Source organism: Anguilla anguilla, chromosome 13 (genome assembly GCF_013347855.1).
Source record: "Anguilla anguilla isolate fAngAng1 chromosome 13, fAngAng1.pri, whole genome shotgun sequence".
NCBI lineage: Eukaryota > Metazoa > Chordata > Actinopteri > Anguilliformes > Anguillidae > Anguilla > Anguilla anguilla.
The window spans coordinates 29,841,426-29,859,027 of NC_049213.1; the positions used below are offsets into that span (position 1 = coordinate 29,841,426).

Below are 17,602 nucleotides of genomic sequence, written 5' to 3' on the forward strand. Positions count from 1 at the left end.
GTGCAGGCAGGTAATTAAGCTGACAGGTATTTCTTACTGATGGTGTCTCCACCCATTCAACCGCAAAAGCAGAGGAAAGCGAACATCACGACAGGAAGAACATCCACTCTGCGCCCACTCAACCTAAATCCACCCTCCCTACTTTTTCATTTTTTACGTTTATTTGGTGGCAGTCGCAGCTGCTCCCCAACCCCTCCCAGCAGATCCAGTGCCTTAAAAGTGTGCCATATGCGCGCAAAGCCCGAACATTTAACTTTTCACGTGGAGTCAGAAGGTTGTACACCACAGAGGGACCATGTAGATATAGGGGGAGCATATACAAGGGAATCGCGGAATGAACACCTTACGGGAACGGATTCCAAACTGGATCAAAATGTGTCTATTTACGCGGTGTTCTCGCCGTGAACTGGACTGATTTAAGTATAGGTCGACAGCCTCCTTTTTACATTAACACACCTTTCATCCCTGTCAGTCCTAAAGGCTGCTGTGTGCTTCTGTTCGTTTGGAAATTATTACTTGCTGTGCACCGTAGCTAGACACTAGACATGCTTTCTCATTTGAATTCCAGCGCTCTTGCTGTAGTTCTCATGTGTGGTTACTGTGTACTGGCAGAAACCATTTTTACTAATTTAACTTCGCACACCGAGGCTCACTCGAGTTTCATCCACCGGCGTCTGAAGAGCCAGGAACGCAGAGAGTTACAGCGGGAGATTCTATCTATACTTGGGCTCCCCCACCGGCCCCGGCCGCACCTCCAAGGGAAACTAAACGCAGCCCCTATGTTCATGCTGGACCTGTACAACGCCATGTCCGAGGATGGCTACTCTTATCCGTTCAAGCCCATAATCACCACACAAGGACCCCCAATCGCAACTCTTCAGGACAGTAATTTCCTCAGCGATGCCGACATGGTCATGAGCTTTGTCAGTCTAGGTATGTCACTCACCTGGCGAACAAGTGATTAATTCCTTTCCGAATGTTGTGTGCACTGTTACCTAACGCATAGTTTTCAAATTTAATTTTCGACTTTAAAGTGAACAGAAGGACGTTTTCTCTGACCTTATTTATCTAAAACAACATCCGTAATATAGCGGACATAATTTAAATAATTATAATTTTAGAAAGGCTACTTTATATTGAAGAACTTTCAATATAAAGTTTTGTTTTAATCACAGCGGAATTTCTGAGATTAAGAAAACCTGAATTAAGAAAAAAATCTCATCACTTCTGAAGTTTTAGAATTGCCTTTCTTTTGGTAAAGATTAAGAAGAAATGTTCCACTATTACCTCCCCACAGCACCATACCTGGAGCTGTCAAAGAAGAGAACGGTCCAACTTTCGGTTAAATATTGCCTGTATATAGTTTTGTCACTGTAATAAATCCACGCAAAGAAGTACGACAGTGTTAAGTTGTGAGCCGATTGATACCCACCGATCCCACAGTTCCCAAATGCGTTAAAACGCGCTAGTTTGGAGAGAATTGGATTTACCATCTGGCAATGATTTGAGTTTCAGCGATAACATATAAATGGGAAGTTTCAAATGTCAGTATGGAACTGCGTTATATTTAATTTTTTTTTTTTTTTTTTTTTTTGGCATAGGAAGATCTGTTCCAGGTAACAAAAGTATGGCGAAAAATGCCTGCACTAGAGTGTTGGTATTCATTATTACTCCTGGAAATGTACTTCACTGTACACCGACGGACGCAGTAGTGTATGTTCTGTTTGTCTAAACTGTACAATTATTGGATATGCAGAATATTGTTGCTTAAAGCTTGACACATCACTTGTGTAATATTGGGCACTTACTGACACATTTCACCACCACTAGTGTAATTTATGCTTTAATAGTGTAAAATGTCAGACAAGACTCAATGTCACAAAAAGTGAAATTGAGTCTTTTTGTCTAATCATCCATTAGCATTTAAAAAAAAAAATTTTTTATTCCCATCACGTCTTCATTTAAGTTCTAGCACAGAGCTGGTGTTTTCTCTTATGGTCAACTGTGAAAGAAACAGGTTTATAATATATTTTTTGCTGTTTTTCAGACTGAACTACTAAATTTTCAATTCATGAGATATTATGACAAAATCTACCTATCTCGTTTTGCCCTAAGGCCCTTCAGAGAAAGAACGAAGGGAGAAAGGGAAAGGGGTTGCTGGGTGGAGGAGTAAGATGCCCAAACACGATACACATGCTGAATGTTCCCTTTATTGTCCATGTTCCCTCCCATGTGTATATGTGGTAGTGGGAACTTCCTCTGACATTATTACATTTTAGAACTGTATGTTGCTTTCGTTTTCCTTGGATACGGTGCCAGAGCCGTGGTTTCATAGTGGCAGTAGACCAGATCCATTCAGGACCCCAGGTTTGGGTTCTCTTCCTGCTAATGTAGACCACAGCAGAATAGCCAGCCTAGGGCTGACCACTGGGGTGGCAATTAGGTGGACACTGGATTTTGTGGGCAGAAGGTTTTTGGGCCAGTCTTGCACTGTCCCCATAGGCAAAATAACTCCACCCAAAAGGGCTTCCAATAAAAAAATGAAAGTCTTGAGAAAGTAAAGAGAATAGTACAGAAAATGTCATGAGTATTTATTTTCTAGTCAAACAGCAGGCAGAGCGGTGTGGGTTGACATGGATAGAAAGTGTCTCCACCTGCTTTTTGTTTCTCGCTCTGCTGGGCTCATGGCCCAGTTGGCCTGGCACTGCTATGGCTGTAGAACGTGTTGGGCCCTTTCCTTCAGTCCTTTGTTACAGTAGTGCGATGTGACTACAGAGTGAGAAAGAGGGAGGGGTTAAGTAGTGAATGCAAAGGAGAAGCAGAGAAGAGAAGAGAAAGAGAGAGAAAAGGAATTAAAGAGAAAGAGAAGGTGATGGGGAGGTGTAGAGGGGGAATGGGAAATGAGACAACCTTGTCAAGTGCATGATTGCATGATAGGCTTTCAGGTGGCCTCGCCTCAGCCATATCTCTCTATCTTTCTCTCTCTTTTTCTTTCTCTCCCTCCTCCTTATTAGCACCTCTTCTCCTCTGCACCTCATCAGTGTTCATGGCTAATGATAGTCTGATGTGATCCTGGCCCATGGGCTATGCAGAATGAAGGAATTTCCCCTAAGCCTACCACAGCTTCCAGAGAGGGCTGAGACTTGTCCAGTCAGAGTGCAGGTTGCCAGGGGAGTGCAGGTTGCCACATGGTCTCAAGTAATATCCTATCCAAGTGGCATCTTGCAGATATCTAGGCAACAAGCAGCAGATTAGCCACTTCAGTTCTGCTATATTTAATATATTTCAATATATGGCAGGAAATTCAAAATCAATTTAAAACATTGTGTAATATATGTATGAAATACAAAAATTAACAAGATGTATTTAAATATATTTTTAAGCATATATATTTTATATACACACATATATGCATTAAATATTTGTAAATGCATGTTATGGATATGCAAAAGCTGCCACTTTTTAATATTTAAATATATTTTCACAATATATTTGAAATGTGGGTAAATATATTATGTAAAAATATTGAATAATCACATTAATAATTGCAGTGTAATAATTACATTTAAAATATAAGTAAATATATAAAAATGTATGTAGTTGCCTTAAATTATATTCCATATCATTTTTCCATATGGGTTAAAAGAAAATTCTGCTGCACCATGGTGTCTTTATGATTTCGCTGCTGAAGTTTCCTGTTCCAAAAATGAATTGATTTTAAAGATTCTCTGTGAAATGTTCCCCTGTATGCATCTCCCTAGCCTGTTAGCGTGCAGCGCAGTCTGGAAACTGTAGCATGTTACACTGAACAGTGCTTTTCCCCAGGCATTGGTATGTGTTCTGTTTTAGGCCCCAGTTCTGCAATTCATCTTCTAATTTATGACAACGCAGTCATTCAAAACAAAAACCCCCAAAACAAACATATTCTGGACTTGCATGGCAGTGAGTGGTATGGCAACGCTAGTATGCTAATGGTAACCTGAAAACATTACAGTATATGCTATATCATACAGCAATTGTCCATTTGTTCTGCTGTATCTGGGACAATGGTGGTGAATGCACAAGGTGAATCAGTACAGTGAACAATGGGTCCTCTAGATCTTGTGGTTTCTTTGCTGTTCATAAACAAGCAAAATTCTGATTAGGCTTTTTATTAAATTTAATAGATCTGTTCAATGATAGAGATAGGAATTGTAATAAATGCATGCAATCTTTATAATTCATAATTAGGAATGAGAGAGAGAGAGAGAGAGATGCAGGATTGGTGACCGGAGTACAAAGTCTATGGTCATAACTGAAGTATTTGAGTTGATAGTTTATTCGGCTATTGTTTCAAAGTTAACCTTCTGTTCAAAGCAGCTGCTAGAAAGGGCTGTTTTTGGGTGCTTCCTTCAGAAAGATGAATGCCATTTTGGGGAAAAAGGTGTGTTAAAACAGACATCTGTTTTACATCTGGCAGCACTTACAACGTTGAAACAGTTGGTGGGGAGGTTGTGTACGTGCTTGTGTGTGTGTATGTGTACAGTATATCCATTTGCATGTGTGTGTGCGTTTGGATGCGTGCGTGCTTGTGTGTGTGTGTGTGTGTGTGTGTGTATGCGCGGTGCATTCATGTGTGTGTGTGTGTGACTGAGGCAGATTACTGGCGCCCCCCAGAGGAGTGGGCAGTCTGCTCGCGCAGCTGTGGCCTCGCTGTGCACTTGCTCCTTGGAAGGAGCGCTGCCACATTCCAGGGCTCGGCGGGTGGCCCCTGAGTCACTGCGAGAGACGATCGTAGATGCGTGTCCTCCTCGCCAAGCCAGCGCAGCTGCGCTCTGAGACTTAACCTCTTCAGGCCTGCTGCTCCACATCTCCTCCCTGCTGGCCTCCGAGCGGGCCAGAGTTCTCCCTCCGCTCCGGGCCTGGACAGGGCTTCCTGATGTGTGGTCTCCTCGCACACGTGCAGACGCATGTCTTGGGACGTCACGTATAACTTTCCTCTAACAGTGAGCATATAGGGTCAGGTTTAAAGCTGAGGAGTGGCCTGTAGTAGCTTTTCATGACTCAGTCTAAAGCTGGTTCAGGGGCAGATCCCATTTTGTGAGTCCAGATGAGTCCAAGTGAGTCCAAATTCATGGAAACATTGCACTTTCCATGTTGGAAAACAAGAATTTGAGGAAAACATTTGCAATGAAAGTAGAATAGAGTAGAATAGAATACACCGTTATCATCTTAAGTGAGGGAATGCTCAAGTAGCCTACATAACAGTAAAAACGAGCTATACTCTACAGATAACTGACATTATATAAATGGGAATGGCAGAGTACATAGCAAATAGTACACTGTTAGATTGAGAATAAAATGAAGTTGCAATTTTTGTTCTCACATTCTGAAAGAAGGGGAACTAACCCTGCCAAAAATAATTTTATGCTGTGGAGGGAACTCTGCAAACCATTTTTTCATCCATCCTTCTTCTTGGAAAGGGGTTTTCCCCCTTGTCTAAACTGATTACCTTCCCCAATCATTTTTACCCTCAGTAAATACAATTCTCATAGTTCATAGTTCACAAATCCTTACCAGTAATCTAAAGTTGTGCAATCATCTGTGAGAACATTCTGAAGGGGATTTGTCAAATCTAGGTGCAAAGTTTACATTACATTGCCACTGTACCCCTGGTTTGTGGTGGGTAATACCTGACTTCTACTGGCCTCCCAGAAGTTTTTTGTAAAGAGTGAGATAAATATGAATTTTTTCAAACTAAATACAAAGTCTGACTGAGGGACAACAAACCAGAAGGACAAGGAAACATTTCTATAGTGGAATTTCTGAGGTTGATGGTCCCCTATGTAAACACATCAAATCCTTATAAACGATTACAGTTGCATATAAAACACCCTGGTTTTTTTCCAGTCAGTTAATTACAGCCAACCAAATGACTTACTGTAATTAAGTGACTGTTGTGTGCATTTAAATCCACTCCTGGTCATGCTGCCCCCTCTCTCTGAGCATTGTGAGACACTGAAACAATATAAAAATATCATGAGGTTATGATGTCATTGTGGAACATTTACCAGCTAGTGGGCAGGATGTGCCCAAAGCAGAAAGTCACCTGTTGCTATGGCAATCTCCCCATCGTTTGAAGGTAAATGTGTTGAATAACGTTAGGCAGCTATGGATGCTGTGGAAATGTTTTGGGTTGGAGATTTTGGTAATGTGGTGACCGACTATGAAGGCAACCTGTGGGGCTTCTGTCCAAACCCTGTAAGAAGTTGATTCATTCAATTGTGGCTTTGCTATGGGCCCACTGGGGTAAATACTCTTTGTAATGAGTCTGAGTGTTACACTTACAAAGACTACTCATTAACCACAAACCATTAAACTGCATTATTTATTACTGTACTTATCCACTGTGACTGCAATGGCGCCCCTCAGTTCTGAGCTATCGCCAGAGTCCCCCACACTGCCACAGTGCTGCCCCGTCACTCTTGTTTCACCCCCACCATCCCCTCCCATTTCCCAGCTGGAATTGTAAAAAAAAAATTGAATTGAATTTGCTTTATTTTCTCCAAATTTGGCATCCTCTCTTGCAGTATATTGGTAAGGCCTGACATATTGCTGCAACCCCCGTGGTGAATTTAGAAGAGCACGGGCAGGCACGCGATCTTCTCTGGAGCGTACGCTGCCTTCTGGAGCTCCTCTGCACTCTGCAGTCCTCCAGCTGACCTGCAGTCATTGCATCAGAGGAGCGCAGTTCGTGTGAGGCTGGCGTAGGCATCGGATAGATCAGAGACTGTGCTCATGCCTTATGAGACGAGCTCAGTCATGTGATAGGCAAGGAGGCCCTGTCTGTTTTTGGATTTCATGCCACCATCAGCTCTTATTTATTTAATTCACCCAATTATATGTATGAACTGATATATGAACTATATGTGTTGATACGCTCATGAATGGACTGGTACAAAACTTTTTACTGTGGTCTAATCTATGAGTGAACATTGCTGTATGCACCTAATTGTCTAATTGGTGGCAACAAAATTCTGAATACACACCAGCTCTCCTGCAATGGCATTGCCCTTCTCTAGCCTAGATACTGAAATCTGGCCCTCAATGCCTATAGTACTACTGGTTTTCTTTTGTACCTTGTAAATAATTTGTTGATTAATGTCACTGATTTGCCAATCACCTGGTGTCCCAGGTCTAAATTAGAGGGGAAGAAGGAACACCTACAGTAATACTAGTCTTGAGGGCCATATTTGAGAATCCGTGGTGTAGTGTCTGGTGGAAAGGGAGAGAGCAGGTTAGAGAATGGTCTGGTGGCTGTGGAGGAGGTGGGCTGTCTGGAAGGGTAGATCTCCCTCTGCTCTTTCCTCAGGGGGCTGCCATGACAGAACAGGACTATTTGCATGTAGGCTCTGCATAGCTTTTCATTTTTAAATGTGCTTGCGTTGGTGCTGCTGGCTTTTTAGAGAAACACTTCAATGTGGCTTTCTTGTGGTCAGCGCATGTGTCCATTTTAAAACTAAAAGCAAATCAAGTAATTTTCAGTTGCTGCCCCCCTCAACCCGGCCATACTTTGGGACGCTAGTTGAACTGGTGTTGAGGAAGCGTGTCTCATTTGAGGTTTTGATTGAAAACAGGAAGTTGTAGGGATGTGGGTAGAGCGGTTGACATTTGAAAAAAGGCGGTTGATTCATCAGCCTGCCGAGCGGCACGCTTTGACAGACAGCGACTGGGTCTGTTGCCCAGCAGGCTGCAGAGAGCGCCGTTGATGACTGCGCGCTGATTGATGTCGTACGCCCCGTCAGATGCATCACGCAGAGAGCGAAAGACGGGTGTCTGGAGGTCTAGTGTTCTATTGCTGGGGGTGTGTTTCTGTTTCTGTGATTACCCATTTACAGCAATGACCAGGGGTGTGCTGGTGACAGAGCATCACACTTGCACTGAGAGTAATGCGCTGAGCACACTTCTTTTAGACTGCCCATACCTGATCACTTCCATAACTACATTCATTTAGTTGATGGTTTTCACAGCATGTAAGTGCTTTGTGTCTGTGAATTGCACAGAGACAGCATTAAAAGAACAATAGTTGTCTTTGAAAGGAAGGTTGTTTCATTATTTTGTGCTAAAACCATAAAAAATGAATTATGGAAGAAAATGTGGAACATGTTTTACCTTAATGTTACTAATGCTGTCAGCCTGAAGAAGTTTAGATGCCTTTATTAAAGATGCAAATAAAACATTTCTCTACCTATTTCACTACAGCATCCTGTCATGAAATTTCAACGTACTAAGTTTCAGTTTGTTTCCGACAAATTCTCAACAGTATTAGACAATCTTAAATTTAATGGAACAACATGTGCGCAGTTCCCAGGTGGCTTTTCCTGCTTTCTTTGGACATGGTGCACCTTACATCATGTGTTTCTTATGAAATCTCAGTAAATAGGGTAAAAAGACAGCTTTTTTGTAAGTCTCACATAAACGGTCATTGTGAGTCACGTTGTGGCATTTAGCATGGGTGGATATGTGCCTCCATTGGTGTAATTGGGGGCGGTGTACAGGAAGTTCTATTGACTTCAAAAATGTGCATGGTATGTATTTATGAAGTGGTATACCTGAAAAAAGCCATTTTCTCTTTCATTTTGCATTGCAAATTGTGTCACTGTGTGTTCTGTCACTTTGATGATCTGGTGTCCCTCCATCTTGTTTTTTCCCTGTGTCTCAGCGGAGCGTGATAAAGACTTCCTGCCGGCCTGGCGGCACCACAGAGAGTTTCGCTTTGACCTGTCGCGGATCCCGGAGGGAGAGGCCATCACGGCTGCGGAGTTCCGCATCTACAAGGACGCCGTCCAGGAGCGTTCTGAGAACGCGACCTTCCGCATCAACGTCTACCAGGTGTTGCAGGAGCACCCTGACAGGTGAGTCCTTACACGCTGCTTCGGAATTTCTGTTCTCTCGACCCACATATTCACGTCTTTGAGAATGGTTGGCCCTTAGCATTACTCCTTTTCCCTTCACTTTTATTGGCATAACACTTTTTACAGAGGCACTGTCACAAAGACACTTTACAGAGAGAACAGAAAAGGGAAAAATTGGGCAAGAACCTGGCCTTAACCCCCCCCCCCCCCCAAAAAAAAAACATGCTGTTAGTCCTACTGCATTTTTAGGTGATGCAGACACAGTATTTCCTATAATAACGTGGTCGTGACTGAGTTGCGTGATACTGAAGTGTGTGGGAAACAGAGTTTCTAGGTTAGGGAGCGCACGTATCTCCATTGCTGGGTGGTGCTGCCTCCTTTGGATGCGGAGACATCCCAGATGTTGGGGAGTTCTGCGGTGTGGCCTGTTTCCGTGGCAGCGCAGTGGGAACACGCCCTCTTCCGCGGGACCCCTGCTGCTGATTTATCGCGGGGCTGCTTGTTTGCTGTGAAATCAGAGGCCGTTTATAAAGCCATTACTGTCAATTAGCGAGATTAAGTGCTCCCGAGAGCGATGCGAAGGCGCTGCTTCTTGCCATCTGGACTCTAGCCCATGTCGTCTGCATTTTTCATTCCTTCGCTTCACTCCCTCGCCTTTTCATCATTATACTCATCTCCTTCACTGCACTCTTTCCAACTACAGACATTTTTCAATGATTTCTATACACTCCTGACATTCTATACAGCTTTAGCATTCTTTAAACAATGTGGGCCACTTTTGTGAACACTGATTAAGCCTATTCCTAGACTAAATTCAATTTCGAATGAATATTCTCCATACAAAACTCCAGGACTAAGCTTCATTTGAGTCCACAAAACTGGCTCTGTATGCATGTATGCACCCACATACACTGTATGTGTTTACGTGTCTGTAAGTATATTAATGTGAGTGCAAATGTTTGTGTAAGTACATGTTTGTGATTTAGCATGTGCACATTAGTGCCTGTATGTGTATATGCATGCATGTGTAAATGATTGTTTATGTGTCTGCCTTGTGGACTACTGCTTGTGACAGGTCCTGCTGCAGATCTTATCCTCCTGTTAAACTGTGACTTGTGGTCTCCTGCTTCCTGTCTGGTTTAGCAGTGAGCTCTCCACAGGAGGCTGTTACTCAGACACACTTACGGGGACATTGCTTTTGACTGAGAAAATGAGACGTGTAGCAGGTCATTGCGAACAAGTTCCAGTCTTGCCTTGTTCTCACTGACTATGCTGGAGGGCTGTGTGTAGATATCAGCTGCCCTTTGAGGGAGAAGGGTCACGTAATGGCAAACTTTGTTGTTACTCACCTCCTGATTAGGGTAAACCATGGTCCTGATTCACATGATGAAGGAATAGGGCTGTCACTTGTTCAAGGAAGGTTCTAGACATTTGTAAAAGGAGCACGCTGTTTTGTCGGATATGCTTGAAGAGCTTGTGTACAGTACCACTTTGGCCTAGTCTGGGTATGTTGATCTCATAAATGAGTGCTTCCGGGCCAGCAGCATTTCATTAAGCACACGTTTCCTGTGGTTTCTATTGACTGGCAGGTTACTGGCAGATTTCCGTCCCCTGTATTTTACCTTTGGTAATCTACACTTCACTTTTTTCCACACATCTTTATTTGGTCTGAATATGATGGTGTTAGGCTCTTATGTGCAGATCATTTTGCATTTTAATGTCAACTGGAAATCCTTCATATGTCTAAACACACATAATATGTGTTCCTGTGTGTGCAGTGTGTATATCCATCCATGTGCATGACCAAGGAAATTTAGTCACAGTGCATGTGTGTCTGTGTGTGGTCAGGGAATTTTAGTCACACTGTGTGTGTGTGTGTGTGTGTGTGTGTGTATGTGCGTGTGCTTGTGTGTGTTCCAGGGAATCAGATCTCTTCCTGCTAGACACGCAGGTGCTCTGGGCAGCGGAGGAGGGCTGGTTGGTGTTTGACATCACTGCAACCAGTAACCACTGGGTTCTGAACCCAGCTGGGAATCTGGGCCTGCAGCTGGTACTGGAAGGCTTTGATGGTGAGTGGGATGATGGGCCGGATGCTCTCCCCTCTGTGGATGCTGGTGGAGTTTCTGATGTTCTCCAGCCTGTGGTCTGGAAAGTTTAGCAGTGCAGTGGTTCTATAGTCTTTCTTTTAAATTTGACCTTATTAGTAATTATTAGCTCAGTCAGAACTATGACTATATTCCTTTAAAGAGCCTGATTTTTTTAGTTGTTTCCAGCCCAGGTTCTGGTGATTTAACTCACAGCTCACCCTAAACACTTATTTTGGAGAACAAGGGTACTAGGCGTTCTCGCTGATGTTCTGGCATTATCACCAGTGACTAACTATGTGGTTTTTCTTTTTAAAGAGAGTGTATTCTTGTCAAAGCTATTTAAGGTAAGAACAGGGTGAAAATGTTAACAATGTTTTTGCTGTTAAATGGGATGATTGTGTTACTTCCCCCTTTCAATCTACAGCATTGAAATCACAGATTATGTGTGCCAATTAGCATATATGTAGCAAGTGTAAACAGACATGAGTCTAGTTAGCACATGTGAACCAATCAGGGTGGAGTAAAGAGGTATGAACCAGTCAGACACCAAACAGGGCCAAAGCTTCTCAACACTCTGTAAAACTGAGATGCAGGTGTGGTTTCCTGAGGCTCCTGAGGTGTTTGTTGATTACATACAAATGTATCAACAAACACATCTCTTAACTGGACAGATTTCATCCACTCCTATTTCCATCAGACACACCTGCAGTATGGTAGGGAATGACAGAAATTAGATTTTTATTTGAACAGGTTAGGGGTTTGCCGCTCACCACTTTTTTCATAGAGGTGTGTGGTTTGTGTGTGAGTTAGTTCAATGCTCAGGAACTGCTTTAGGGTATTACAGGTTGGGTGTTGTGTGGAAATGGTCATAATGAAATGGGAGTTTTCTCCTTCCATCTTGGAATGAGCAGAATGGGAGTCATGTGTAAGCAAGCCCAAAGGGCCTCTTCTCTCCACCTTGCCAGGGAGATTAGAGAAACGTCCCATTCTTTATCCAATTTTATGATCATTTGGAGAGGCATTATAAATAATCTGTGCTGGCCGCCCTGCATTTCCAGTCAGATGAAGGTATTCTTGACGAGACTCAAAGTGATGCACACCATTGCATGTTTCTATCACCAACACAGAAGAGTAAGTGTTTTTTTTTTTTTTTGCCTGATAAGGTCAGTCACCACTCGAGTGTAGATGAGTTCTGCAACACTGCGGTTGACCTGGTGTTGCACCACGCCTGTTTTTGTCCCCCCCCCGCAGGTCAGAGTGTGAATCCCACGATGGCTGGCCTGATTGGCCACAGCGGGCCTCAGAGCAAGCAGCCCTTCATGGTGGCCTTTTTCAAGGCCGCTGAGGTGCACATCCGTAGCGTTCGTTCTGCCGGTGGCAAACAACGCAACCCCAACCGCTCCAAGGCCCAGAAGAGCCCGGCAGCCATGAAAGCAGCCAACTACGCAGGTACTTTGTTGTGCATGAATATGTAAACTTACTTGGTCATGTATGTGGACTTTTCTCTCTCCTGAATATTTCAGAGACTCTTTCTGTTCCCATTGCTTTACAGAAACCAGCATCATTGACCAGAAACAGGCCTGCAAGAAGCACGAGCTGTACGTTAGCTTTAGAGACCTCGGCTGGCAGGTACTGTATAGCACCACTTATTCCGTTGCTCCCATTGTCATTGTGTCTCTTTTACCCTGCTTTTGTTTGAATCTTTTCACTTTCATGACCTCTAATCCCATACAACGTATCGCCAATGCTTCACTTTCTTCCTGTCTTCCTTCACGTCCCTTCACTATCTTTCTTATTCTACCACTTCTTCTGAAAAAATCTTACAAGTCTTTGTCTTTCCTCTCCCTCTCTTTTTCCTTCCTCTCCCTTTTTTCCCATCTTCTCTGTATTTACATGCTAAATTTCCCCACTCTCCTTTATCAACTCCTATCTTAAACCTGGCTTGGCCATATTGCATTTGATTATTTCCACATTATGGAATTTCTACATTATGTAACTGAGCTGTTTGGCAGTTCAATTACGCTTGGAGTGTTTACTGATTGGATTATTTTATGGGCAGCAGCTGGTCCATAAACTTGGACAATTTAACAATGCTGGTTTCAATGCTGGTTTTATTTCTTTCTCAGCATTTGCCAGTTTCTGCCCTACGTGGGAAGACCCTCCATTCATTACTCAGAAACCATCCAGAGGCCTGTAGTCATCGCGCTTTTATTTGCGATTCACAAGCGATGCATTTTGAAAAGATACTGCGATTGAAACGATCGAAAATCCTCACAAAACGTTTCTGCGAAACGAGCCCCTGGACAACAATTGCGGCTGTCAGTCACAAATGTGCTGTCATAGGAAGATTATTGGCATAGGAGCCATGCGCAGAGGCGGTGGACTGCTGCATTTTTGATAGCATGGCTGTGGCAAGGTATTGGATTTGCTTGAATCGTACAGTATGACAAACCCTCATGCTGGCTTGCATCCCTCTCAGGATTGGATTATTGCACCGGAGGGCTACGCTGCGTACTACTGCGAGGGCGAATGCGCATTCCCACTCAACTCGTACATGAATGCCACCAATCATGCCATTGTGCAGACGCTGGTAAGCGCCCACGCCAAGCTGTGGAGATGGGAGAGTGAGCCTCCATGAAGCTTTGGGTGGCCCTACTATGTGTGCGTATGAGTGACTGATTATATGTCATTCACTCATCCATTGTGTAATGATGTGCGAATCGTTTTCAATGTCTTGCTATTTCCAAACAGTTTCTCGTTTCTGACCCTACCACAGGTTCACTTCATTAACCCCAAAACGGTGCCGAAGCCCTGCTGCACTCCCACCCAGCTCCACGCCATCTCCGTCCTCTACTTTGACGACAGCTCTAACGTCATCCTCAAGAGGTACCGCAACATGGTGGTCAGGGCCTGCGGCTGCCATTGACACCATCCATGCCACCCATAAGTGTATGTCACCATTCCCAAGATGCAGTGGGGCCTGTGGACAAGCTGGAGAACCGACATCATTTCAGTGGGGCTGATGCCACCCACTCATATTGACAACCTACCATCCACACTCCATGGATAGACAGGCGGGTTTTTGGTCCTGCCTACACACTTTCACCTGGATTACATGTACCTCCCCTCTACCTGCTGTACAGGCAAAGTGGACCAGCCCTCTCTGTGCAACCATGGCTGTGTGGGAAGACTAACAGTAATCCCTCCCATACAGACTGTGCACAATCATACAGTTCAATCTACGGACTTAAGTTATCTGCCATGTTATCTGCCTACCAGGGAGAGACTGTGCTGATGAATTCAGAAGGGACTATATCAGTCTACTAAGGAGGGAGCCAGCTATTTCTAATGAGGGATCCTACTAATCTCCCTGGGAAGGACCCTATATATCCTCTAGGAAGGGACTGTATAAATGGTTTGGTACAGATGCTTTTGATCACATCTGTAGCATTGCCATGACTGGGTAATATGTCCCATGTTCCATGCTCTTCCACATACATATTTTTCTGCTGACATCCTTCTAGTTACATTTTGCTGTTAGGATTTGGATAGGTTAAATGTAAACCGGTATGCATTCAGGCATCTCACACACAGGCACTGTAATCTCACAGATTCAAAGGTGTCTTTTTCCTCCCCTTTTCATTATAAAATCTTGTGAGAATTGATGTAAAGTCACAGTTGCACGGTGGTGTCCCTCTGTCACGCATGCTTGCCACTATTCCCGGGGTAGCCAAATCTTCTGCACAGGACAGTTTCTCCTGCCTTTGAGCTTTTCCCTCAGTGCATTAATGTTGGTCTCACATTTACAGACAAACCCTCCTGCTCGAGGGCGAATTGTTCTCAGGACTCAAAGGATGATTTGGGAACCAGTGCTTATTTTGTTCTGACTTCAGCACATTCTTCCTCCCTCTGGGCATGTATGGTCTGACAAACTGATTGCAATTTAGTTGAAGTAAATTAATTTTATGTGCTAGTCTTCAGCCCAGTCTATACCAGAGCATACCAGAAATATGACTTATGATTTCTGTTTGTAGTAATGTTGGAGAAATATCAGTGTCCAGTTAGAGTACGTGGTACGTCACCAGCCCCGTAACACCTGTATTTCTGTATATACATGTATACTGTGCATATAATATATATTCATTTGGAAGTAATTACCTTCAGCATTATTTTTCATGAAATGAGAGAGTTATTTAGACAGACATCCCCACAGAAATAAACTTAAGGAAATAGATATAATTCCTGAGAAAGGGGTAGAATTAAGGAATAGGGAGGTAGGGTGGGAGCGGGTGTGTTGATTAATTGGTGGAGGTAGAGGGAAATGTGCGCTTTCTGCATTTGTGCATGTTGAATGACTTTCCCGACATAGGGGTGACATAGCTCAGGAGGTAAGAGCAGTTGTCCGGCAGTCGGGGGGTTGCCCGTTCGATCCCCGCCCTGGGCGTGTCGAAGTGTCCCTGAGCAAGACACCTAACCCCTAACTGCTCTGGTGAATGAGAGGCATCAATTGTAAAGCGCTTTGGATAAAAGCGCTATATAAATGCAGTCCATTTACCATTCCCCGTTTCCCTTTAAATCCCTCTTTTATTGTAAAGAAGCCATGTTGTTTTATAGAAGTATATTTTTTGAAAGGATTTGAGAAGGAGAAGTTACAAACCATGCTCTAACCTTTTTTTTTTGTTGATACTTTTTGTTTGATAAAAATAAATAAAAACCCTGTTTTGGATACTACAGGTAACTGCTACTCAGCTAGCAGCTTACTCGGATAACAGGCAGCCAACAGCATATAGCAAACTCTTAATTGTTGTCTGTTCATAAGACCAGTCCATATCCTCTATCGTGCCAGGGCCTACTGCCAAATACGTTTCTGAGAGCAAAGCAAAGTTGCGCACAGGTCCATCCAGAATATTCTCAAAACAAGTCAATCTCCTCCAGAGTTTTCCACAAAGGTACTTCACACATTACTTTATTTATTTCAGGTGTATATAATCTGGCTTCTTTGGCTACCAGGAGAGGGCATTAACTCCACCTGCTGGAGCTATCTTGCGCTCACATTTTGCCAATATGGGTGCCTTTTAGGTGCACTGACAGGTTTGGCGATTGCAGAGGAGAACCTGTACAGAAGGATTTATGTTTCTAATGTGTGCTAAATATAATGGCTAAACATTCAGGCCAGCTTCCATTGCCAAACATGATTTAAGGAGACAAGAAGCCTACAGATGGACATGGTTTCCTGAGCCACAGGGGGAGCAATCACTCAGCGTTCACTGCTTTTGATGTGTGTCCAGGTTAGCAGGTGGGAGGGGGGGGGTTGGTGGTTGAAGGAAGAAGGTTGAATGTCAGAGTAGACACAAAAGCTTAGAAATAGCCAGGCTGGAAAGCACCAGAGGTGGGTAGCTTCACAGTGCGGATTCTCAGTATCACTGTTGTGCTCTCTCATGCACTTCACAACCCCTGAAATCTGGAACACGTAGCACTGTGCACACCTTTTACCTGTTTTCAAAGTGCCTCGCCCTGACAGACTGAAGACTCACTTTAATCTAGGCCATTTACCCCCACATTTGCATACACCCTGACAAATGCCCTGAACTCCCATATGCCCATACACCCCGAATCCCCTCGTTCTGCATTGGGAACAAGGTACTTAGCCTTAGCTAGCTGTATTAATTCTTACTATAATAGACACAGGCACATTCTGTTAAAGTACTATATCATTCACTGCGCTGACAGCCACATTAACCCCTGGCCTTATGGGAGGGTTCTTCAGGTTTACTTTGGAAACTTTAAGCAGGGCTCCGACTCTACTCATGAGTGATCCAAGCCTGCATTTGTTCTGACGCATGCAGAGAGAGAGAGAGGGCAGACTCCAGCGTGGATGTTGAAAAAGGGAGGTCACAGAAGGTGTCCAGACTGGTGCTATCATGCACACATGCACCCACACGCAAACACATGCATGCACACATACACACGCACACAAACACACACTTAGCATACTTCTTCTTCTCTTACTTATCTCATTTATTTTTCTCAGTTTTGAGAACAGAAGCCAATCAGTCAGGACAGAATCATGATGTGCACTGAAATAAATAAATGGGACATCAGTAGTTGAGCACTGTACCTTTGGCCAGGGGCACATGCAGACTGGGGTGTTCCCAAAGCGAGGAGATTAAAGAGATTACATTTGACATCTGCACACAAGACAGTCTTTATAGTTAACTGTCATATGTCCAAAATTTATTAGGATGTGACTCATTGTGCAGTTACATCCATTTATTATTACTAAAATTGAGGTGGCCAGACACTTCTGTACCTAATGCTCTGACTCAGAACAGAAGCACCTTGGTCTAACCTCTCTGTCCAGCAGGTGGAGCTCCAGAAATCTAATGAGGAGCATCCAGGGGCCAGTGATGGAGGCACGGATCACCAGGGCTGGTGAGGACTCACTGATCACTCTGTGCCAGGATCTGCAGTGTAACACTTAGTCTACCAGGCTCTCATTGAATCCAGTCCCACACTGAGAAATAAACAGGCAGACCAACTGACAGACTGACAGATACTCAGACCGTCAGACTGACTGACAAACAGACAGACAGACAGGGAGGCAGGCGGGCAGACAGGCAG

The 17,602-nt window shown here is 43.8% G+C and overlaps 1 protein-coding gene across 2 annotated transcripts; it reads left to right on the forward strand.

The window, feature by feature from the left end:
• The first annotated feature begins 302 nt into the window (after positions 1 to 302).
• LOC118211256 (bone morphogenetic protein 7-like) lies at positions 303 to 17,602 on the forward strand. Of its 2 annotated transcripts, XM_035388328.1 has the most exons (8): positions 303 to 933; positions 8,702 to 8,894; positions 10,815 to 10,963; positions 12,233 to 12,430; positions 12,534 to 12,610; positions 13,461 to 13,571; positions 13,758 to 13,867; positions 17,343 to 17,602. In XM_035388328.1, the coding sequence occupies exons 1-8, from the start codon at positions 546 to 548 to the stop codon at positions 17,461 to 17,463; spliced, it is 1,347 nt and encodes a 448-aa protein (XP_035244219.1). In that variant the 5' UTR covers positions 303 to 545; the 3' UTR covers positions 17,464 to 17,602. The 2 variants fall into 2 exon arrangements, with proteins under 2 accessions (XP_035244219.1, XP_035244220.1); XM_035388329.1 differs by lacking the exon at positions 17,343 to 17,602 and having other exon boundaries at positions 13,758 to 15,369.

Coding starts and splice junctions, on each gene's coding strand:
- LOC118211256 (XM_035388328.1), top strand. CDS start 546: ATGCTTTCTCATTTGAATTCCAGCGCTCTTGCTGTAGTTCTCATGTGT. Junction 10,964..12,232: donor GGTACTGGAAGGCTTTGATG/GTGAGTGGGATG, acceptor CCCCCCCCGCAG/GTCAGAGTGTGAATCCCACG. Junction 12,611..13,460: donor TTAGAGACCTCGGCTGGCAG/GTACTGTATAGC, acceptor CATCCCTCTCAG/GATTGGATTATTGCACCGGA.